Genomic DNA, 25,713 nt, shown 5'->3' on the forward strand with positions numbered 1-25,713 from the left:
AAAAAATTACCATATCGCTAAAATGTCTGGAGATATGATCATATCCAATCGCAACAGCATTTCGTTTTCCATTATAACTGTAGACAAAACAATATAATTAGCAAAAAATTAATAATTCTAAATAAATATAATTATATAAATATTATTTTAATAAAAAAATAATATTTACATAAATATATTAATATAAAAAATAATAACTATTTAAAAAAATACTAACATAAAAATAAATTTCTTACCACTAATAACAAATTTAAAACTCAAATAGTTGGAGAATTTGAGTTATATAAGAGGAGAAGATGATTTTGGTGTGAAGAATGAGTGAGGGTTGAGGGGGTTTATATAGGGGAGGAGGAGGGGTAGTTAGGAAAAACGGATGGGGCATTTATGACATTTAATGGAAGGCGCGTCCCCGGGATGCGCATTCCACACGTGTCTGCTGATATGGCAAAGGCGCGTCCCCGGGGACGCGCCTTTCACACGTGGCATCCAACTCAGCGAAACACGGTAAAGCGCGTCCCCGGGGACGCGCCTTTGCCAACTCAGCAGAAAGGGTGCTAGTTTTGGGAAATATTAGTCGAACGGTGTTAGAAAAGTAAAAATAAAAATAAACGGTGTCAGTGGGGTAAAAAAGCCCAGCTTAAGGGTGGTAAGCTGTTTCTCCAAATTTTATACGATTCAAACATGCAAATAGATAAGATTACAACAAATCACATTTCCAGCTCCCAAGTAGTCTCGGCAATAATTTCGGGTCCTGATTTTTCAGCCAGGTCGACAGATGCTGAAATCTGGAATGCAAAATCGATCATGGTTAGAAATAATCTCAGACGAGGACTCAAGTAATTTATGAAAAGTTGTTAGTTAGATCGCTAACTAGGAAGTCACCATTTCAAGAAAGCACCTCATAAATCACAAAAAATGGATGTTCCTCTCTAAAATACATCCAGTCTTTGCAGAGTACACTGAACCATCTTCCATCTCCTTGGTCTGAGAAAAATAGTTATTCAAGTGATTCCGTATAAAGATCGCATTGGCATTTGTAGGCCTCCCAACAAATCACTAGTTCCGCTTCCATAAAAGCAACATGACCTAGCTTCACTTTTGATATCATTGTTAATCAGTTGGAAATAATGAGAGGCACCTTCAGTTTTTAAGTACTCCAAATGACTCGATCATTGAATAGAACCCTTGCCTTAAGCAGATAGAAACGAAGCATGAATTTGAGAAAGACATGAGCAAAACAATCAAGGAATTGAAAGCCTAGGCTGCCTAGCTTTGCTTCAAGCTCTTAACGTCTGAGGCAACATTCCGGCAGTGAGTTGTTGCAGTGACCACATTCTACATCCTTCTCAAACACTAGAAAACATTCCGGGATGTAATGAAACATCAGCTAACTAATTATCTTCCTCGGAACCCCACCAGGCAGCCATGTTGTCTCTTATAGAAAATGTCACACTTCCTAGCTTCATATTACTTCAGTTTTCATTGTTGCTCTCATCTTGAACCTATGTTGCTCTGACTCTTCATTTTTCGTAAAGTATATGTGTCCAGCACATATAGGAACATGGATATCACCATATGATCCTCTAAGATTTCACATATACACAGGAATGTTGGAAAAGAAAATTGAGCATATCCGAACCAGACAGGGTATAACACTCAGACCTAAGTCCGAATAACATACAGTTCACTGTCACCAACTTCTTTGCTGAAAAAGAACCTCTCTCTATATTGTAATAAAATGGGGTAAATGCAGTATTATTCCCTACGATCAAGACTTAAATTGCAGACTTCAAGGCCATAGTGACTAAAAAGTTCAATAAAAAAGATGAAAGAAAATGATCTAAGTTAGTTTTAGTTACCTTAAAGTCCCATTAAACACGATTTCTCAACCACTCCAAAGCCAAATTCTGCACCACGTCTGATAAGTCGCCTTAAAGACATTGTCGTATAATCTCCTGGAAATTGCGAAATCCCACACATTCTTTCCCAATCATAGCAAGGCTCCAATGTTGTAACACCTCCATGCAAGTAACTATACTTGAGCTTACAGTTCCTCGTACCAAGCATGTAGAAAGCCGACACCTTGCTACCAGAATCGAACACCAGTGCCCCGTCGTATACCGTCCGTTGTCCCCTCTCTTGCGACTGTAAGTTAGCTCAAACGGTTTCTTCGCAAGCCTAAATGTGTTCCTTAACTGAAACCCAAAATCCCACCGCAAAGAAAGAATGCGAAAAGCTCAATTGGTTAATTAAATCAATGATTTGTTCAAAAGAGTTGTTAAAGGAAGATCTTTTCAAGTAAAGCTCGCCTTTTGGGGACGTAACGGTAGAAGCCGGGTTTTTTAACTGCAAAAGTCAAACCAGTCAAGCTGGGACCATTGACGATCCTGGCGTCAGTCATGGAGGCGCGTAGTTTGACATCGCCGGCGTTGGAGGCGGAAGAATCGGCTGCAGTGCTCTTGCAATTTGTGTATCTTCTTTCCAAAGACGCATTCATTTCGTCGGAAGATGCAAGGATCGGACACGACAGGACAAGGTGGCGGAAAAGTCGAGATTTTCATCTGTTTATTTACTTTATTTATTAATTTCACGGGAATTTGACTACTTAACGCCTCCGTTCTTTCTTGGGCTCCCAGTGGGCATCATCGCCAATGAAAATATTGAATACTCATGGGCCAAAGTAGTATGATTTAGAGTATTATGTAATTTGTTAAATTAAAATTTTGAAAAAAGTAGTATAAATACACATCTATACTAATTCAAGTATTTGTTAAGAAAAATATTATTGAAGAATTTTTTTATTAATATTTAATTTAAATATTTTTAATAATAAAATATCAAATATATTACATTTTATTTAATAAAGTAATTCACAATATTTGTATATTTTAACGAATACAACTAATGAAGTTTTATCAACGGAGTTATCTTATAAGTTATAACCCTTCCCTTTCGTTCTCAAAGATTATTGATTTCTTAAATGAACTGTGTATGGTTCGTCCAGTCCAGCATGTATACAATAACGGACAGGAAATGAGCTTTAATTATTAGTCTTCCATTCTCGTATGGATCCTTAAAATTGATTGTTCTTGTTGAAATGCCTGATGCATCAACTGTGGTGAATAGTTTAGGCACAGACATACCCCCGGAGATCACATTTCTGCAGAAAAAAAGTTGGATGATAATGGGATGATTTGCTTTTCGAGTTTCAAGTTTCGAGTTCGAGTTTCATACCGATCCCTTCTTGAACGGATATATTAGGCCTCAAAATATCTCTTGAACTAATGAGAAAGATATCACCAAGATACAGATGGTTTGTAGGAACATAAACACACAGAGTTCTTCTTCACCTACACCCTTCTGAAGAACAACTGTAGAAGTGATGAAACCGAACATATATTGTCCCTTACCGGGATGCCGAATGATCGCGACTTCTTTGAAAGCATTAGAATTCTGATCTGCGAAATCGGTTTTTCGAATTTTTTGTGCCACGTTCGAGTTAGTTTTGGAAACTGCAGACATTAAAGGTTCATATATGGGAAGACTGAAGACTTACCTGGTGAAATCGCAGTACTTATTTGCTTTGAGGCACTATAAATATAGCTCACGAGAGGCATCTTCTTAATGAACAATTCGCTGAGAGTAAGAACTGACGCTCCTAACCAAGACGACATGAAAATACTACTAAAAGGTGAATGTGATGGATGTAGCAAATCCCAGACCTGCACCATGTTTTCTCAATTCATTCAAAGCAGCAAATGTTTAATTTGAATGGAATATTGATTCCAGGTTATGTTTTAGGAAGAGCTAAAAGATGATCAAGAAATTAAGGAATACAATTCAGCTTACCGAAATATTAATGCCTAGATGATCAAAGACTGGGAGAAGAAACCATCAACGAGGTGAATTAAACCCCAAGTAACATAGAATGTAATAGCTAGTGGAAAAAGGATGACACTGCAAAGTAATATCCCATTTCATCACAAAAACAATTCAAACAATTTCAAAACAATGGACACCAACAAAACATATGTTTTAGTCACTGAAATGAACAGTTTAAATGCCATGAAAAAAAAATTGGAGGAAAGGTTGAAGATGAAAGGGAGTTACCATCCTGTCATAAACTTTTTCCAAACCCAGCTGCGGATGACTTTTAAAAAAGCCTATGCCAAAATGCAAAACAAAACCAGAACTATAGTCACAAACAAGAAGCTCTATGAATTTTTTACTGTCTGATATATTCTATCTTAAACATGATAAATCACAAGTGGGTAACGTTGTTGTCTATATTTTCTGTTCAAATTTCAAACCTAACTGATGGTTCAAACAATGTCTGTAATTTTCGTAAAATGATGGCATTGGAACCCCAAACCTGTCAGAATGCAATTTTAACCTAAAGCTCCTATTGTCTCATGTAACCTTTTCATATATAAACTAAATTTTCATCTCTAGTGGTTGCACATCATGTCCCTCTAGAAACCCAATATGAGAATGAATAGACGCCAAAAGAAAGAAGAAAGGCACCTCTCGGCCATGGGAGGCGGTGGGAATAGCGGGAGGGGTGGAGGATTCGGAGGCTTCATCTTCACAGATTGACGCTACAGGGATTAGCATCTCCAGATCTCTCTCCCTCGTTCCCATTCTCTTCCTTTTTGGTTCCTTCTTTGCCTCTTTCTATTGGATCAAGGTGGTTAAGATTACTAGAAAATATGTTAATATGAAAATATATACAACCATAACTCTTGAGTTTTTAAATGAATAACTTACAAATAAAATATTTTATAATTATTTTATTTTATTCTTCAAATGTCTTTAAGAGTATCAACGAATAATTAAATTTTATGTAGTTACACACATTTACATTATATCATAATTAGTGAGTCTCTAAAGTAAATAAACTACACATATAAACATATTAAATATTTTAGTGGTCGGAGAGAATATTGTTTTCTAAATGTAGTTTGAAATAATTGTGTCTGCGAATGTATATACATTATCAACGATTAAATTTTTTTATAAACAAATACTATCTTATAATCACTTTAACTAATAATAAAAAAAACTACCATATAAATGGGTCATAATTATGTTTTCTTGTAATTACTTTGTGACATTTAAACACAACTTATATGAATAATGTTTAATACATTAATATTATATTTTTCTTATACCATACTCTTTAAAATCAGAGTCAACCATTCTAAATAAACTATATATTATAAATTTTTAAATAAGTTACGAGTAAAACCTTTTATTATAATTTTATATTTTTTTGACTTGTTCATATAAGTGATTAAATTGTACGTGGTTACAACGTTTTAATATCTTTTAAATAGGATTTGGAGTTTGAATCTTATGAATGAAAATATAATGTTTAATACTTTTTATTTTTATTGATGGGGTTGATTCAAGTAATACGTAGTTTGATTGTTTAAATAGGTCTCAAGTATGAGACTTTATGTATGCAGAAAAACGCCATTGATGTAACATCCTCAATATCGGGTTAGTGATCAAATTGTTAAATTTTAGAATTTAGTGACTAAAGTAGAATAATTAAATAGTTCAAGAACTTATATGAGGAATGTTGTGTAGGATTAAATTGTAAAGAAGGAAGAATGAAAGGCTACAAAGGTCATTTGATGGTAAGATAATTTTTGGGTTAGGGTATTAAATTAACCCACGTGGAAGTGAAGGAAACCAAAGACAAGTTTCCAGAGTTCTCCTCTTCTTCATCTTCTTCATACGTGAAAGCCAAGCTAAAGGCGAGATCTCTTGTTAGTTAATTTCTTGATGAATATAAGGTTGATTTATGATCATTAGACGATAACTAAGCTTAAGGAAAGCTTAATTTATTTTAAAACAACAAGATGAGGGGTATAGGAATGATTAAAGAAAGGAAGTGGAAAAGTGAAATCTTGATAGGAAAGTATTAATTAGATTTCAAATCTAAATTTGACTTGTCATTAGTGGAATTAAAAGATGTTGGGATTTTCGGACGCTCGAATCGACAACCGAAACGATTTGCAAAGAGGGGTCGGAACGGTTTTTGTTTAGGGAGTAAGGAGATTGAAAGATAAAGAATTGCACAACGATTTATAGTGGTTCGACTTTCTCAACCAAAGTCTACATCCACTACCTTAGCTCCTCACTAAGGATTTTCCAACAAATTCACTAATTTGTTCTTTCTTTTGAGGACAAAGAGATAACCTTACAACTCCCTAGTTTTTCACGGGTTAAACTAGAACCTTTCCCTAGCTATTATACGGGCTAAGCTAGAACCTTTCCCCTTTACAAAAGGGTAAAATAAGTAAACAAGAAAACCTCTCTAAGGTAGGTGTTTACAAGATTGAGCTCTCAAGAACAAAATATTTACAAGAGAAAGATGAAATAAGAATGAAAAACTCTTCTCTTGTGTTTGATTGCTTGGATAGTTGTTCTCTTGCTTCTTCAAGTGTCCTCAGCTTGTATTTATAGCTTGGAATGTGTTTGATATTGTATATAGCCGTTGGGGATATTTTGGAGTCGTTTGTGGATGATTTTTCTACTCAAAAAGGCTGCCCATAACATGATGCATCGATGCATGATCAAGGTGCATCGATACCCCTTCATTAAATTCAAATAAACTAGCCGTTACTAGCCGTTGCAGCCTTGATGCATGGATGCATGGCAGGATGCATCGATGCACTAATTACATTCGATGTTTGGATGCATGGATGCATTGCCTGATGCATCGATGCATTAGTGCAGATGCATGGATGCACTGTAGGGATGCATGGATGCATTGCAGGGATGCATGGATGCACTTTGACACCCTTTAGCATTTTTGCTCAAATCCGAATTTAATGGACTTTGAATTATTTTTGAAACCTTTTGAAAACTTTGAATAAATTCAATTCAAATCCAAAAACATTTTTCAAATTCAATTCAAGTCCAAAAACATTTTGCCTTAAATTGTTATATCAAAACATAGTTCAACAATCTCCCCCTTTATGATATAACAAAACATTTGAAAAATTGTTTTTGGCAAAACTCCCCCTTAATAAATTGTTTAATGAAAAAGATATCAATTGTTACCAATTGTTGGAAAATATATGAAAATGTTAAGCTCCCCCTTTTTCATTAAGAAATTGAATTTTTCAAACCAAACTTCTCCCCCTTTTTGTTATATAAAAAATAATTCAATCTTTGAAGTTCAAAATAACTTTGGAGAGTAAGTAGTAAATTTGACATTTAAAAATCATTTGAAAAATCAAAGCTCCCCCTCAATAAATGCATTCCAAACAAAATTTAGCTTTTAAGTTCATGACACTTAAACAAAATATTGAATTTCTACAAAGAATAACAATCATGTTAGAGGCATATGAAATTCAATATATCCAAGTCTAAAATACTTTATGCAATACCAATTATTAAAATTTGATATTAATACCAATTGTTAAAATTAAGTGCATTTGCATAAAGTTTTCCAAAAATGTTATGCATTTTGAAAAATTTGATATCAATTGCTAGAGAGATATCATTTTCATTTATACCACATGCATAAACATTCAAATTTAGGCCAAAAATTAAAATTTATAAAATCAAAGTATTTTGAAATTTGATATCAATTGTTAGAGAGATATCATTTGTATTTAAAACCAATTTTGACCAAAATTCATTATGATGAACTAAAAATTCTCAAAAATTAATATAACTTTAAAATGTTCATCATAATAATCTTTTCAACATACATGAGATTAAAACAATGATGCATAATCATTTAAAACCAAAACTCATGCATTCTTAAAATCAAATGAGCAACCAAATAACCAAAATTAAAAGCATTAAGTTTAGAGGTTACCCATTCCTTTTTCATGTGTGGCTAGAGCATCTTGAATATCATCACTTTCATCACTATTGCTCCACACACCTACAAGAGACATTTATTTTGATTGTGGTATCCAAATTGCTTTGGATCCTTGGACGTTAGGTTCAATGCCCTTGTTCCTTTCGGAACCCATACTTGTCTAATTTTAAAACGATTTCCTTTCTTCAAAGGACAAATATGTTCCTTATGACCATGATAATGACAATGTGAGCATATTGTCATTATTGAACTAAATGAATTATTTAAAATGATTTCTTTTTCTTTTGTTAAGCATTCAAGCTTAACTTTTAAATCAAGATTTTCTTTTTCAAAACTTTCAGTTTTTATTTTTGAAAGCTCTAAATCCTTTTTCAAAATTTCATTTTGGCTTTCAAAATCTATTTTTGTTTTCAAAAGAAAATCGTTTTCGATTTTAAATTTTGAAATCATTTTCTTATATTTGGAGTTCATGGTCTCAAACTCCGAATATAACCTATTAAAAGCATCTTGTAACTCATCAAACGTATATGAATTAAATTCATTTGAGTTAGAAGATACCTCGGGCTCTTCACAAGCCATTAGAGACACCACCTTTGTTGGTTTTCTTTCTTGTTTCCATGGATTTCCTCAAGCTTATTCCAAAGCTCCTTGGCACTTGAACATGAAGAAACCCCTTCATAGATTTCATGACCAAATGCACAAAACAGCATGTGCATGGCCTTGGCATTAAGTTGAGCTTTCTTCCGTTCTTTGTCACTCTTCTTCTTCTCCTTTTTCTTTGGAGAAGAGTAGCCGTTCTCGATTATCTCCCATGCATCAAGATCATTGGATTGGATGAATACCTTCATTAATTTCTTCCAATGACTATAGTTGACTCCATTGAAGTATGGAGGCTTGTCCGTTGGTAGGGAGTCTTCCATGTGGAACGAGCCAGAGATGGAAGCCATCTTCTCGGTTGTGTCGGGAATTGGTAGAGCATCTTCTAGGACCGTCTCAAGGTGGTTAAACCTTCTTAACGAGTTAGGCTCTGATGCCAATTGTTGGGATTTTTGGACGCTCGAATCGACAACCGAAACGATTTGCAAAAAGGGGTCGGAACGGTTTTTGTTTAGGGAGTAAGGAGATTGAAAGATAAAGAATTGCACAACGATTTATAGTGGTTCTTTCTTTTGAGGAAAAGAGATAACCTTACAACTCCCTAGTTTTTCACGGGTTAAACTAGAACCTTTCCCTAGCTTTTACACGGGCTAAGCTAGAACCTTTCCCCTTTACAAAAGGATAAAATAAGTAAACAAGAAAACCTCTCTAAGGTAGGTGTTTACAAGATTGAGCTCTCAAGAACAAAATATTTACAAGAGAAAGATGAAATAAGAATGAAAAACTCTTCTCTTGTGTTTGATTGCTTGGATAGTTGTTCTCTTGCTTCTTCAAGTGTCCTCAGCTTGTATTTATAGCTTGGAATGTGTTTGATATTGTATATAGCCGTTGGGGATATTTTGGAGTCGTTTGTGGATGATTTTTCTACTCAAAAAGGCTGCCCATAACATGATGCATCGATGCATGATCAAGGTGCATCGATACCCCTTCATTAAATTCAAATAAACTAGCTGTTACTAGCCGTTGCAGCCTTGATGCATGGATGCATGGCAGGATGCATCGATGACTAATTGCATTCGATGTTTGGATGCATGGATGCATTGCCTGATGCATCGATGCATTAGTGCAAATGCATGGATGCACTGCATGGATGCATGGATGCATTGCAGGGATGCATGGATGCACTTTGACACCCTTTAGCATTTTTGCTCAAATCCGAATTTAATGGACTTTGAATTATTTTTGAAACCTTTTGAAAACTTTGAATAAATTCAATTCAAATCCAAAAACATTTTTCAAATTCAATTCAAGTCCAAAAACATTTTGCCTTAAATTGTTATATCAAAACATAGTTCAACAAATATATGAAGTGTTAGAATTAAATTCAGAACAAGTAGGAAATGTGGTATAATTTTTTAATGCCATATAAAGGATATGATTTTGAGTTTAAAGAAGTAAGTATTGAATAGTAATGAGTGTAAGTACGTGTATGAAAGTTAGGAATATTAAAGGAGGTGAAACATAAAGGGTTGAGCTAAAAATGAAGTAATTTTCGTGCTGAAAATGTGATTATGGGCTAGGGGTATCGGTACCCATTCAACAGGTACCGATACTCCAAAGTAAAATTTAAGAAGGAATTCAAAGGGTACCGATACCCTGAAGAACATATCGATACCCAAGGTTATCGATACCTTAAGGAAGGTATCGATACCATCTTTGAGTGAAATTTACAGAATGCAACTAGGGCATCGATACCTAGTATAGGGTACTGATACCTACAGTAATTAAAAGGATGAAAATAAACTTTCTTTTGGTCTAAGAAGTGATAGATTAGAGGATATCAATTAGAATTCTGATTTGGATCCATGTATGATTATGTAGATACTAAACGTAATCTCGTTCCGGAACAATCGAAGGATTAGGATCAATTCAAAGCAACAATACTAAGGTGAGTGCATACTATAGATGTAGTTAAAAGGAATTATGACTTGTGATAAGTCTATTCCTATGATTAATAATTATAGCATAGTCATTATGAACATGCATACATTATAGTCTTTATTAAACATGCATAAGTCATATATGTTGACATATGATTCGATACATGTTATATGATTCATGTGAAGGTACTGAAATAATTATGTTACATGATATGAGATTAATGGTTACATGCACATGGGAAATGTGATAGAAGAAAAGATATATGTGATTACAAGGGAAATGATATAAGCATATGGTTATATGAAAAATAATATTAATGCCCATGTTATGTAATGTGAGAGCTATAGGTATAGTTGGCATGCCAAGAGTTGAGGGTTTCATAGGTCCTTCGAGACAACTCATAGGTCATTCGGGACATATCACAGGTCCTTCGGAACAAATCTCATATGCCACTCAGTGGAACTTATACGAGTTTTGGCGACATTAGATGTACAACCTCTATGCACTCGAATACCTTAAGTTCTCAATATATACATGGGCCTATAAATAATGTGAAAAATATGTGTATTGCATTGTAGATTATCGTATTAGTTTTAGTTATAATAAATCATAGGAGTGAAATGGAATCATAAATGATAGTGAGGATTTTATATGAATAGTATGCTACATGTTCATACTCATAAGAAATACATTATCATTATAAATTTATGCCTCACTAAGTCGATGACTTAGCGTGTAAGTGATTTACACGTAGGTACAAAAAAGCAAGAAGACCGGTCTTAGGAGTAGCAGAGCAGCATATCATCATTTGAAGATCAGATCAGAAGCACCTTATACATTATGTCCGCTTATGTAATATATGTGTTGGCATGTAAATAGAGTCATATAGTATGTACGCCTGATCGAGGTGTAATGTTTTGAACTTGGTAATATAAATATAGTTTTATGTTAATAAAAGTTTTAAATTTACTATGGTTTTTATAAATGTATGTGCTTTAAAAAGTCAATGTGACACCTCATATTCGTATCCGGGTCGTATATGGGTTGGGGGTGTTACAATTGACAAACTCATCCACCAAAATCAAGTGTGCGATATATGTCAATCCGAATTAGTCAGGATAAAGTCTTGAGGAATAGTGAAACGACAAAAAAAAATTATGTTATACTTTTAAAAATTGGACCTTTCTTGAGATGATAATGATTTGCAGCCATAGGCACCATAGACGAACAAGGAGCCGAAAATATATAAGAGAAAAGCAAATAGAACAAGGAAATGGGTTCATGAGGCAAATAAGGCACAATTCTTATAGAAATATTATTACCGAAAGGACCAATGATAGATTCAACAAAATTCCATTTCACAATAATTTGTTAGGCCTACGTAAAACTTTCACTACTCTTACCGTTGTTCAGTAATTTTTTTAAAAATAATTTAGAGGTATCATAAAATAATATTTATTTATTTATTTAATTATTGATAATGTACAAATACCTTACAAATATATATACTTGAATCTGAGATTTTTAAAAAAGATAATAATCTCTTTAACAATTAAAATCGTTTGATGAGTTCTTTCGTCCATTAACTTTTAAGTATCAACGTTTTCAAAAAAAAATTCCTATGTTTTAGAAATGTGTTTTCATATTTTACAAATCTATCATATATTTAAAAAGTAAAAGATTTTAAAAAATATTACATTAGATTAGGGTTGTAAATGAGACGAGACAGATCGCGAGCTACTCGAGATCGACTCGATCAAGGCTCAATAAATACTCGGACCAAATAGACTCGACTCGAGCTCGACTCGAATTCTTAACGAACTGAAACGAACTACTTGATATTCGACTCGAAAAGCTCGTGAGCAGCTCGAAAATATAATATATTAAAATTTTATTTTTTTAAATAGATTATTAATAATATTAGTATTTACGTATTGTTTTTTTTTAAATGCAATAAGATTTTCATGTATTTAAGGTTTAGTTTAAGTTCGAGTTTGAGGCTTTAACCGAGTTAAGTTTAAAGTTTTTTTCATTTCGAACCTTTTCGAGCTGGTCACGAGCTTCAGTTCTGGATTTCGAGTTCGAGTCGAGTTTGAAAATTTTAAGCTCGCGAGTTTTTGAATCGAGTCGAGCTCCATTTCAGAATTTTTGAGTCGAGTAGAGCTCAGGAATACTCAAAGTCGACTCGATTCGTTTATACTCCTACATTAGATATCAAACGTGGGACATGATGAGGAAAGAATTTGAAAGTTAAAAATTAGATGTTTTTTGGAAGCAGTGATTTTATTTTCATATTTCGGTTGACAGTATGATTCGAGAACTTCCAGTATCGGTTATGGCCTTGAAAAATCTTATCAGCTTTGAGTTGACCTGGAATGATGTGGCTTGACCAGATCAATGGTTGACTTTTTACATTTCATTATCTAAAGCAAAACTTCTTTGCGTTTCTTAAACCGTGAACTCTTTTTCTACTTTCTTTTTGTCTTTATCATAAAACCATCCTTTCCGATATGTTATTTAATCATTTTAGGATAATCTGTCACACTCAATAAGTACGAATAAATATTGTTAACGATGGATATCATTAAATTAATTTATAGAACGTTAAAAAGTATTAAACGTATAATTATAAATTAGTTATAAATTAAATATAATTTAATTAAAATATAATATTTATAAAACATTAGTTTTTATAATATTATTTTAATTATAATTAGATCAATTATTAATTTGAAAATTTTATAAACTTAATTTATTTTCATAGCTTTGAAGCTTCCGTCGTTGATGTCGCGTCGCCGTCGTCGGTATCATCTTTCACCATCGGCTAACGACAAAGACTAAATTGTCGGTGAAATATTATATCGACGACGGCGACAGGAGCTTCAAAACTATGAAAAAATTAGATTTCATAAAATTTTCAAATTAATATTTCATCTAATTATAATTAAAATAAGATTATAAAAACTAATGTTTTATAAATATTTTATTTTAATTAAATTACATTTAAATTTTTAAGTAATTTATAATTATACATTTAGTATTTTATAATTTATTGTTTTATAAATTACTTTAACGGTGCAATCCACGGTCGACAAGTAGAATTTTTTTTTATTTTGTTAATATATATATATATATATATATATATATATATAGTTAATTACATCATATATCCTCAAAGTATGATACTTATTTTAAATTGATCCCTAAACTTTTAAATATTCCAATTTTATCCGTAAATTATGACTATCATTCTAAATCAGACCTCAAACTTTTTATCATTTCAATTTCATCCTTAAACTATGTCCCTCTTTCTAAATTAGTCCCTAAACTTTTTGAACATTCCGATTTCATACCAAACCATACATATATACCAATCACGTCACTTGTTAATAAAATTGGTAGGCCAAGTTATATTATTATATGGTTGAAACTAATTACATATTTGGATGAATTTGGGATGAATTGGACTGTTCAAAAAGTTTGGGGACTCATTTAGAGAGAGGGCCATATTTCAGGGATGAAATTGAAATAATCAAAATTTTAAGAACTAATTAGAATGAGAGTTATAGTTTGAGGATGAGATTGTAATATTTAAAATTTTAAAGACCAATTTGAAATGAGGGCTATAGTTTAGGGACATATAATACAATTAACTCATTATATAATATTTTAACCTTTTTTTAAACAATTTTTACCTAAAAAGGAAAGAATATAAATTTTATTCTTAATGGGTAATGAGGGAATTTGATACCTTAACATTTTACTTCTTTCTTATTCATTTTTCTTTAATTTAAAGACGTGATATATATGCCTAAGATCACATAATGTTATCAAAGATTAATATATAATAAAAAATCTAACAATATAAATGATATAAATAAAAGAAAATTATGAAAAATATTTTTTTATTTTTTTAAAAAAGTAAAAAGAATATATATAATTTTAGAAAATATCAAATGAAATTCATATTGTTTTTAAAAATATTAAAAATATATTTTTTAAAAAAGTAAAAAGTTTATATATATATATTTTAGAAGAATTGTAAAGTTTCGTATGTTTTAAGTTTATATAAATAAAGTGCACTTAGCGTAAAAAGGTTATATAAATAAATGGTCAAAATTTATTATAGCCTTTGAATTATACTTAACTTATAGATTTAATTTGTGTGCTTTAATTTAGTTTTTCTAATATTTTTTTGAATTTAAAAATTTGACCCTGAATTAAAACAGTAATAATTAAGCATGTTTATTCAAATTTTATTATTAGTCTCTATAGTATTAATAAGTTATATATTTAGTTTATATTATCTATTTGATTATTTTAGGTCTTTGTATTTTATTTCCACTGTCCTGTAGTATTTGGATCAAGACTAATATTTTAAAACTTGAAAGTATAATGACTAAATTTGACCAAATTAGAATATAGAATTAAATATGTAACTTATGAAATAGTATAGGGACTAATATCAGAATGCTACCATTTTTCAGAAGAGATTTACGTTTTAAAGATCAACATATGAAAAGGAAGAATTGTAAAAGTCTCCCGATATATAACTTCCGAGTTCATGGGGCCAATTTTCACACCAGCTCGCAAATAAATTATGTTCAAGTTACAGCTGCTAGACAACTGTGACCTCCTGATAAGGTGCCTTTCATACGCGGGACGATAATGTTATATTAAAATCTACAATTGTGGATATATTATTATAAAATATGATATAAAATTAAGTAATGAATTATGTGATTTGTGTTATAGGTATATTAAAATGCCATGGAATTAAAATATAGATAAGTTATATTTATAATTTGATGAGTGATAGAATTATAAATACTTAATAGATTGTCATAATATTCATTCTATATAAAGAGATAGTAGTTCCCGAGAAATAAGTTAACATATACTACTCTTTTCTTCATTAGAGAGTTTTTACGGTAAGAGAAAACTTTTATTCTTGGAGATCATAACCAAAGAAAGATTCAAGGATTTCAACCTATCAATTAATTCAGTTACGCTTCCGCATCTGGTATTGTATTCTTGAAGATTTGACATGATTTAGATCTTGAGTTTCAGTCTTATATCAATTAGGTTTTGGTATTGTATTCCTTGAGGTCCTCAGTTCGAACATCATGAATGTTAGGGATCTGAACATTCAATGTTAAATGATTAAAAGTTATCTTTGAACATATATTACTTTGCACTTATTCCATACTAATAAAAAGGGTAAATTATATATGTTTATCTTTTTTAATATAAAATAAATAAATAATAAGTAAAAGGGATTAATAGTTAAGTGGTCATTAGTATAATTTATCTCTTTTAAATATAAAATAAATAAATCAAACGTGATAATATTTTTAACCTCAAATAAAGATATACATGGGTCATTATCACCTACCCAATTGCATGCATGCTACATGCAAAAGCATCACGGCGTTGAAAAATTGCAAGGAAGAGAATAGTTCAATGTGTAAAATGATGATAAGAAAACGTATGGTCAAAATATTGAAACAGCTTGTTCTAGATTGATGGCGATACATTAAACGCGTTTTACCTATGAATTGATATGCCGTAGTGCACGCTTTGAAAACACCCAGAAACTTCAATTTCTAATGTAAACTGTTTCAATTAACATATTAGCTGGGAGTTCGGTTTTTGTTTTATTCCTCTATGCTATATGTTCAAGTTCAACAATTTGTGTGTTTTGTTTTATATGATTCTAGAAACTCACTACGGACAAGATTTTATATCCCACATTTGTACTGCGCAAAATAGTGGAAATGTAATGAACAAAAATAATTAGTGGAAATGCAGGCCCATACACAGCATGTGCTATTTTTCTTATAAGAGATATTTTACTATTTAATATTGAACGTGATATACATAATACTCGAACTCAATACTTCAAAAAATAATAATAATAATGCTTTAACTACTAAACACATGACTATTTAACTTTTTGTAACATGTTAGTAGTTATATCACACATTATCTTTTAATCATATTATATATAACGGGTTTGTGGGGACTTGCTTTTGACTTTGGTGCACTAGGAAAAAGTTAAGAAAAAGAAAAGAATGTGTAGCCACCTTATAATGGCGTCGATATTATGGAATTATGCCACTTGCATTTCTATCTTCCCATCAGATTTATATTTTCTCAGTTTTGTATTTTAGCTGAAAATTAATTATACTTAAAACTCTTGAACACAAAGCAGACTTAGGGGTTATTTGTTTGGCTCTGAATGGAATTATTCAGCGTTCAGCATTCAGCGTGTTTGTTTCTCACCTCTAAATGAATCAGTGCTGATTGATTCAACAAAACAGTGCTGAATGATTCAGCATCAAAGTACATTATGAATCATTCAGAGTCATTATCAAACAACATGTCACATTCAGAGCTAATTCATACAAAATCTCTGAATCATTCAGCATTTGAATCATTTAAACAAACAGCCCCTCCCCTTATATAACTAACCTCCCTTGGAAGAGACAAAAGCTTGCAGTGTCTATTTTATTCAATTGAATACACAAATAAATGTCTGAAATAAATGATTCTGAGCTGGAAGCAAATATGGATTGTCCTTTTAGGTGGCAGACAATGAAAAATGCAGTCGATGAATTATTAGTTCGCACGCAACAAAGTCAAATGGTTTTTTGATTTATTGAGAAATCCATATTATAAAATATCTCATCTCATTTTTTAGATTAATAATAGAATTGATAATTTGATATTTGTATAGGACAAATACAATTAAAGAAATGGAAAAAGACTTGCATTAATATAGAAAACTTTATTACAGTTCTCATGGTACTAAATAACTCTATTAAACTAAATCAATACACATGTACGTATTCGGAAGAATTTTGAAATGGAAAAGAAAAGAAATATATATTCACTTGAAACTAATGAATTAGAAATGTATGGAAAAAATGTAATAGAGGAATTGTTAAAAGTTCTCTTTATGGAATTCGAACTTTGTTGAGGTTTTGTGTGAGAAATCCGATGCTAATTGTCTCAACTCCTTGGTGAGTGCGGGTGCCCCACAGTAGAAAACTCCTGCATCATTTAATACGGCCATGATGATTTAGTTAATCAACAATGGCTGACGGATGAAAAAAAGGGCTGGTGAAAAGGGTGAGAAATACTGACCAATTCTAGCGTCACGATGGTGTAAGGCAATCTTTTTGTAAACTTGACGCCAGTTTGGCTTTGCGAAATGTGATTTGACTCGAGTCCCCGAGACGACGTCGACGCCGTTCTTGGCGTGGTGAAGCGACTGAAGCATGGTTATGAGGGCCGATCGAGCGTCGCCTTCTTCGTAAACGCTGGTGCAATAGTTGTGGAGCTCTATCACCCGTTTCTCATCCATTTCGGCTACTTCGTTCATTATCCCTTTGAACCACTCGAATGAGCCCTGCTCCCTTGTGACCCAGTAAAAGTAGGCTTTCTGTGTTTTGAACCCTTTGCTGTTGCTATTCTTGTTTTTGGGATTGTAATTCCCATTCTCTAAACTTGATCCTGGATATGAACCCTCTTCCATCTGCATGTTGTTGATGATGTCCTTGACAATGCTGATCATTGGGGTGGCTCCGATTCCGAGCCCCACCAGGAGGACGACATCGTACTTCTTGTAGTCCTGTGCCGGTGCTCCGTATGGACCGTCGATCAAAATCTTCGGAAAGCTGTACACCGATTCATACACGTCATTACTCGGTTTAACATTAATCATTCATCTAACTAGCTTGCACCTAATTGAAACCTTCTAAGATGTGAAAATTTTACCTAGTGTTGGCTCCTTCTGCCCTGAGCAGTCCACTCTTTCCAGCAGGTGGAGGCTGACAAACCTCAGAGAAAACAGTTTTGAGCTGCCTTGTCCAATCACCCAGAGTTCGAATATGAACACTGAGGTAGTCGTCTCCGGGTGCTGAAGTTATGGAGAATGGATGCCTGAAATTGCCAATGGTTTGATCAGCTTAAATAATACTCGGATCCATATCCGACATTCACAACTTAGTCCGAGTGACTGAAGAACAAAATGTACTAACCATTCAAATTGGGAGACTGCAGAGCAATTGACAAACATGTATTGCCCACTTTTATATTTGAATCCCTGGGGTTTTGACATGTGCAACGACAATACATTTCCAGGATATACAGCAACCTTCCATAATTAGTAAACAAAGAAGAAAACATGTCAGAATTTGTATCAAAGAAATATGAATGCTCCAACTGCAATATTGGGTGAAATGTATATACTTGAAGCACATGATATACCTTGAGAATTTTAACTGCCTTGATACTTGATCTAAATGCTCGAGTTAACCTTTCGCAGGCGTAAAGAACAACAGGCACTGCTACATACATCCATGTCTGAAATTTAAGGTATCGAAATCGAGTTAGTGAAATCGCACTATGATATTTGTGATGAATGAAGAGATTGAATGAAAATGAAACGGATGACGGTGCTTACTGTTTTTTGATGCCATGTCTTAGTGAGGTAGAGATAATAACCATGAACGATGAGGAGAGCGTAGACGATAACGAAAAGGTGATGGGAATACCAGAAGGCATTAAATCCAGTGAGCTTCTTAAGGAACTTGGGAAGGTTCAGTTTGTTTCGCCTGAACCAAGGAGTAGCTAGTGTGAAGGCAATGGCCATTAGGACCACCATTATAATGCCTGTTACACCTTCCACTCCCCTCACAAACCACCAGTAGCTTGTAGGTTGCTCCTCCCCAAAGTAAGGTTCCATGGGCTCATATTGTTCTTCTGTGGCATGAAGTAGCCGCGGGAAGTCGCAGGTCAAATGTGCACCTCCGTGTAGGATCACCCCAACCGTAATCCCAACCGCAATAACCTGCAGTTATGTTACATTACATTACATTACAAAACTATACTAATGTTGAGTTCTACGAGAGGTTTGATTGTTAATAGTATGGCCTACCTTGTGGAAGTTCAGGTTATCATCGAAAGGAACAACAACGCCTAATTTAGTCTTGTTCCGAAGCCAAGTTATGGTGTTTCGACACACTGGTAATAAAATCAAGGCCATATTGAATTTAAGAGTCTCTGCACCTCCTTTGGCAACGCAAACACAGTATCCCATGACATCGAAAGCGGCCTTGTTCCGATACTGCACGAACTTATACGCAAATAAGCCCCCACAAATTCCAAGCCACAACATCATAACCCAGATCCTTTGCCAGTTATCCAATATGAAGTACTTAGTTCTCTGATACAACCTTTTTAATGGGTTGTTCTCTTGAGTTGGCTTGAGTTTCTGACTCAACATTTGACTTAGAATCCGACTATCCCCGACCCTAACTGATTGATTCGGAGCTTGTAATAAGAGAGTTTCCAGGTTATGAATCTGTTAAGAAAAAGTAAAATTAGGAAATAAAGGCAGAATGGGACAGGAAAAAGATTTGTCTTTGGGGAGTGTCGATTTACCATGATGTATCCAGCATTATCTGGATCAAGTTCTTCCATGATCAAAGCTGCATATTCTTCAGCTTGTTTCTGAATCGTTGAAAGTTTATTTGCAGAAGCACTGAGACTGATAATCTACAGTGTAAAATAATTCATATTGTTAGAATATAATGGAAAAAGATCATAAAATAAATATATTAAAAGTTACGTAAATGTTAAGAAAATGTTGTCATTTTAAGTTAGGTGAATGTCGATTCCTACCTCCCTGACTTCTTCTTCAGTGATTCTTCCATCAGCATCTTTGTCAACCCTGCATGATTAGAGCTTAAACTTAGTAAATAAACCAGATTTTTCTTTCAGTTCATCAGATTTTGAGGGAGAAAAACTTACATGTCAAAGAAAGTTTGAAGTCTAGAGTCAAAGCTTTCATCAGACATCTGATCCCAAAACTGTTTGAGTTGGACTTTATTGACTGAGTCACCGGTTACATTATGTCTCCGAGCAAGCGCTTGAAACAGCTCAATGGCGAATTCTTTAGACTGGTTCATTCCTGTAGTTGAATTTGAAAAAGATGAAATTTTGTTTTCTTTTTGCCAAAAAGTTACTCATTTTTTTGTTCTTTCGATCATAAAGTACGTACCGATGCATTCGGCGAATTGGGATTGGTGAAGAATGCCATTTGTAGAGGCGGTCAAGTTATTGAATCGATTCTCGACGGCAGACCATCCATTGCCGGAGGCCCCTGTTTTGGTGGTGATAAACTTGAGCCCTTTCAAGGCATGAACTGCCGCCGATTTGGTCCTATCGAATCTCCGGCCGGCGTTAGATGGTCTTCTCGAAAGGACTTGTTTCAGTTCCTGAGAAACTTGTTTAATTTGATTCGACGTGTTCCTCAACAAATATGAACGGAATGAAGCCGACTTGTTTTCCAGTGTTTTCTTAGCTAACAAAGCCAACTCTGGGTCTTCGCTTCCACCACCGGCGCCTTGAACACTGTGAACCGCCACGGAATCGTCTCGGATATCGAGGGTGATTTCGACGTAACCGTCGTCATTGTCAGTTGCGTCGGCGAAACCAGCAGCGCTGGCCCCTGAGTTAGTCTTGGCCATGGCGATTTCCGGTTGAAGGTTGAATCTTGCACTCTTTTTCGAAGCTCTTTTTTTAGATACAGCGCCGCCGCCTAAAACCAAAGGTCCACTAAACGCCGCCCTGTCACTTGCTATGCTTTCCGTGTCGGAATTGTTCTCTGAAAAAGCTCCTCTCCCATCATCGCTCCTCATTTTCCCCCTTGTTATTCTTCGTTACAATTTGGACAACAACTTTGGCTTTGTAAAATAAGGATTGAAAACTGGTTCCTTAAATGTGAATTAACTAATGAAAAATTGGAACAAAAAGTTTGTCTGTAAGAAAGCGATGAAGGAAGATTTATCTAAAGGTTTTCAGACAACCATTTCATCTCTTCAATGTTTTTGGTTTTAAATTGCAAGGAATCGAGCTTCCTTGTATTTATATTTATAGCTAACAGTAGTAAGGGAAATGAGAAACTTACAGGAAGCAAGCTTTCATGGCGTCGGTCAAAACAGACGATCAAAGACAACTCATATTTATTTATTGGGTACAATCGTAAATAGTCCCTCAATTATATGCCATTTTTTACATCCCGACTCTGAACAATTAGAAAATTGTCATCTAAGTTTAAAAAATAATAAATTAATTATTTTTCATTAAAAATTTACAATAAATTATGTGATAGTTAATAAATATGACATGTTAATGAATTTAATATTTAATTTTTTATTATATTTTAATTTGATATTAATTTAAAAAATTAAACCTTAGTATTTATACTTTATTTCAATTTAATTATTATTATAACATTTTTCTTATTTATTAATTTTATCAACTTTGTACCATTGAACCATCACACCAAAATATGATATTATCGTCGATGTCATAGTAACTTCTGTTGCTTTACTATGAGAGTCTTTTACCTCGTGACTAATTTTTGGCTCCCCCGGCCATATAGGGTAGTAGGAAAATGTTGAACGTTGTTAAAGAGCTGAAGCAGTAGGGAGGATATTGAGCATATTCTGGAAGGTGTCAGCTCAGCACGGTTGTTATCCAGCTCAGTGTAGTTAGTTAGGAGACTAACAACCTCAGTTAGTTTGTTATAACGTGTGTGTTGTTGTATAAATAACCAGAGCTATGTAATCATCAAATAACTATGAAAACCTCATTTAGTTTTGCAAGGAAAGTCACATTTTGAGGTACTGCATAATAAGTTAACTGACTATGAATTCTTGAAAGTGTTCGGTTGCAGGTGTTTTCCTCATCTTCGACCTTATCAAAATCACAAACTAAGCCATCGCTCGCAACTGTGCACGTTTCTTGGATATAGCTCACAGCACAAGGGATACCAATGCATGGCTTCTGATGGGAGAATCTACATATCAAGGCATGTCGTTTTTGATGAACAGTGATTTCCTTTTACAAGTAAACAAGACGTTTGTGTTCAAAGTAGTGGACAAAATGTCATAAAATGGCCCATGCATCTACCTGTGATTGATGGCGCTGGAAGGGTATGTGTGCAGCTGGGTGTGCCACACGAAAACCAATAGGGATCAGCCACCTTGTGAATGAATTCTGTCACAGGGTCTCAAAATGAGGAACAACAAGTGTCCAGCGCCAGTTCCCCTCCGAGCTCAGCTAGGGGAAGCGTAAAGCACTCGAATGCGAGTGAAGAAAGCACTCAACATCAACTGCCTAATGATGATCTGACTCAAAGTGAGCCACAAGAGATGTAGAACGGTTGTAATGAAGTGCAGTCAGTGGTTGCTCCTGTCACTGGACATTCGATGATGACCAGAAGCAAATGTGGCATTTTTAAGCCAAAACTCTACTCCATGGTTCATACAGAAACTGAGAAAGAACCATGCTCAATATATGAGGCATTGCAGTCTCCTCAATGAAAGGCAACAATCCATGCAGAATATGAAGCACTGGAACGAAATAACACGTGGTCACTGGCCACTATACCTGAAGGGAGATTAGTAGTGGGTTGCAAGTGGATTTTTTGAATAAAAAGGAATGTTGATGAATCTGTGCAGAGGTATAAGGCCAGACTTGTGGGCAAGGGTTTTACTCAAGTTCCTGGGCAAGATTTTCAAGAGACCTTCAGCCCAGTTGTCAAGTCTTCCACCATTAATGTCATACTAACACTTGCAGTTCAAAACAAGTGGTAACTGAGGCAAGTGGATGTAAATAATGCCTTTTTAAATGGAGATCTTCATGAGGATGTATTCATGCAACAACCTCAGGGCTTTAAGAAGAAAGTATCAAATGGCTCTCGGCTGGTGTGCAAATTACATAAAACGTTGTATGGACTTAGACAAGCCCCGAGAAACTGGTTTGCTAAGTTGAGAAGTTATGTGCTTAGCATTGGATTCAAAAGTACACAGGCTGATAGTTCACTTTTTTATCAAGCAAGAAAGTGGGAGAGTGTTGTATATCTTGGTTTATGTTGATGATATTATCATCACAGGCTGCTCGAACGATGAGATTGAAAAAGTGGTTGAACTGTTAAACAAAAAATTCTTTCTAAAAGACCTTGGCAAATTGAGTTATTTCCTTGGTATTGAAGTTAAGCATGCAGGAGGTTATGTCTTTCTAAGTCAGAAGAAATACATAATGGAGTTGTTAACCAAGACAAGTATGGAAAGTGTTGCCTCAACACCTACACCCATGATATATTCTCTTAAGCTCTTCAAAGAGTCGGGTGATGACCTGAATGATGCAAAAGAATATCGAAGCCTAGTGGGATCTCTCTTTTATGATTGTCATACAAGGCCAGATATTGAGTTTAGTGTAAACAAGTTGGCTCAATTTATGCATACACCCCGAGAACAACGTTTTGCTGCAGTAAAACGGGTCATGCATTATCTTCGAGGGACGCTTGACTATGGACTGGTCTTTTCTCCGAGTGATGAGTCGGTTCAACTAACATCATTTGCAGATGCTGATTAGGGGGTAGTATAGATGACAAGCGCTCAATATCAGGGTGTTGTGTGTACCTAGGAGGCAATTTGGTTATGTGGAGTTCAAGGAAACAGAAGACTGTGTCCAGGTCTACTACTGAGGCTGAGTATCAGAGTTTGGCAGATGCAACATCCGATGTAACTTGGTTGGATGCGTTAATAGCAGACATGGGAGTTCAAATGCGCACTTCACCAGTCATTTGGTGTGATAATTCAAGTGCAACTGCAATGAGTGAAAATCTTGTATATATCATTCGAAAACTAAGCACGTTGAGCTTGATGTTCATTTTGTTAAGGAGAAAGTAGCAGCAGGGAAGTTGAAGATCAATGATGTACCTACGGAACATCAGGTGGTTGATGGATTAACTAAAGCGTTGACAAAGGATAGTTTTGCTGCATTTCGACAAAAGCTATGAGTATGGTCATTTGAAGAGCTAAACCAGCAGGGAGGATGTTGAACGTTGTTAAAGAGCTGAAGCAATAGGGAGGATATTGAGCATATTCTGGAAGATGCCAGCTCAGCACAGTTGTTATCCAGCTCAGCGTAGTTAGTTAGGAGACTAACAACCTCAGTTAGTTTGTTATAACGTGTGTGTTGTATAAATAACCAAAGCTATGTAATCATCAAATAACAATGAAAATCACCATTCTTGATATTCGTCTATAATGCTTTCTCAACAGAAAAATATGGGTAAAATTAGTTCAATAATACATACAGAATAATTAATTAGTAAAATATGACACCTTCAGATTTATTTTGAGATTTAGGTCATTTATTACAGTGTCCGTAGAACTCGTTAAACTCATGTGACGAGTTTTATAAAATATATTAAAAAAATTAAACTTGTCATATTATATGAGATAAAATTGTATGAAACTTTTCACGCCCCTGTGACGAGTTTTAAATATATTTTATGAAACTCGTCACTCACACGTGACGAGTTTCATGTGCACTGTAGCAAATGACCTATATCCTAAAATAATTCTCAATCACCCTTATTTTTCAGAAAAAAAATTATCTAGTTTTGCCAAAAAAATATGTCCCGATATAAAATATTCACCATATTATTTCCTGAATTAGGGTCATTGTTATAATGTCACTAAAATGAACTACTAACATAAAAAAATTTCCAATTTCAAGATAGATATGTGTCTACCTCCGCCAACGACCGAAACAATGACACCAAAAAAGCAAGCAAAGACAGTAACAAATTCCCAATAAAATGGAAAAACTCATAATCATATTCACCCTCGGATGCCAACAAAATTAAGGGTTAAGTTTGTTAAAATATCAATTTTATTAATTGACACATTATTTTAAAATTAAATAATTATTTTATAACTTATAATTAAATACGTAAAAAATAAATGTTTTATAATTAAGAAATTATTTATATATTTTACTCTTATTTATTTTAATTTTCCCGTAAGTTGTTTAATACTTTAGTTAGTCGAAGTATTTTTTTAGGTAATTATTAGAGAAAATCCATTTTTTATTCTTCGAGATTGATCTTGAAATGTAATATGAATCAGGACTAATATAATATTTGTTACATGTACATAACAAAATTAGTTAAAAGTTCGTCTGTTTATTGGCTCAATTAGTTGTAATAAGTGAAAATCTCACCGTATTAAAGCACGTTCGTGTCTTTCTTATGTAGAAGTTAGGTGAATCAATGAAATATTAGTTGAAACTATGTTAAAGTTAGTTGAATATATGAAATATTACTGTCCGAAAATGACTGAAGATTATTTCTAATAATGGGAAATATTAGAAACCAAACCTCGATTTTTAAGGCATGTTTATTAGGGGCGTTAAAAGTTTGGTTTTAACATATCTAACCAAAATTTTTTCAGTTAATCGGT

The 25,713-nt window shown here is 33.8% G+C and overlaps 1 protein-coding gene and 2 pseudogenes across 1 annotated transcript; all 3 read right to left on the minus strand.

The window, feature by feature from the left end:
- Positions 1-641: 641 nt before the first annotated feature.
- LOC120138410 lies at positions 642-2,531 on the minus strand (annotated as a pseudogene).
- Positions 2,532-2,976: 445 nt separating this feature from the next.
- On the minus strand, positions 2,977-4,641 carry LOC120138401 (annotated as a pseudogene).
- A 12,612-nt stretch (positions 4,642-17,253) lies between these two features.
- On the minus strand, positions 17,254-21,269 carry LOC120138449 (respiratory burst oxidase homolog protein D-like). Its single transcript, XM_039153910.1, has 11 exons — positions 20,454-21,269; positions 20,204-20,363; positions 20,075-20,123; positions 19,835-19,948; positions 19,329-19,754; positions 18,855-19,241; positions 18,659-18,754; positions 18,430-18,545; positions 18,167-18,331; positions 17,534-18,066; positions 17,254-17,440 (listed from the first exon to the last, which is right to left on the minus strand). Exons 1-11 carry the CDS (start codon positions 21,091-21,093, stop codon positions 17,331-17,333), a joined length of 2,796 nt encoding a protein of 931 aa, XP_039009841.1. The 5' UTR covers positions 21,094-21,269; the 3' UTR covers positions 17,254-17,330.
- Positions 21,270-25,713: the final 4,444 nt, after the last annotated feature.

This window comes from Hibiscus syriacus, unplaced genomic scaffold (genome assembly GCF_006381635.1).
Source record: "Hibiscus syriacus cultivar Baekdansim isolate YM2019G1 unplaced genomic scaffold, ASM638163v2 tig00002226_pilon, whole genome shotgun sequence".
Taxonomy (NCBI): domain Eukaryota; kingdom Viridiplantae; phylum Streptophyta; class Magnoliopsida; order Malvales; family Malvaceae; genus Hibiscus; species Hibiscus syriacus.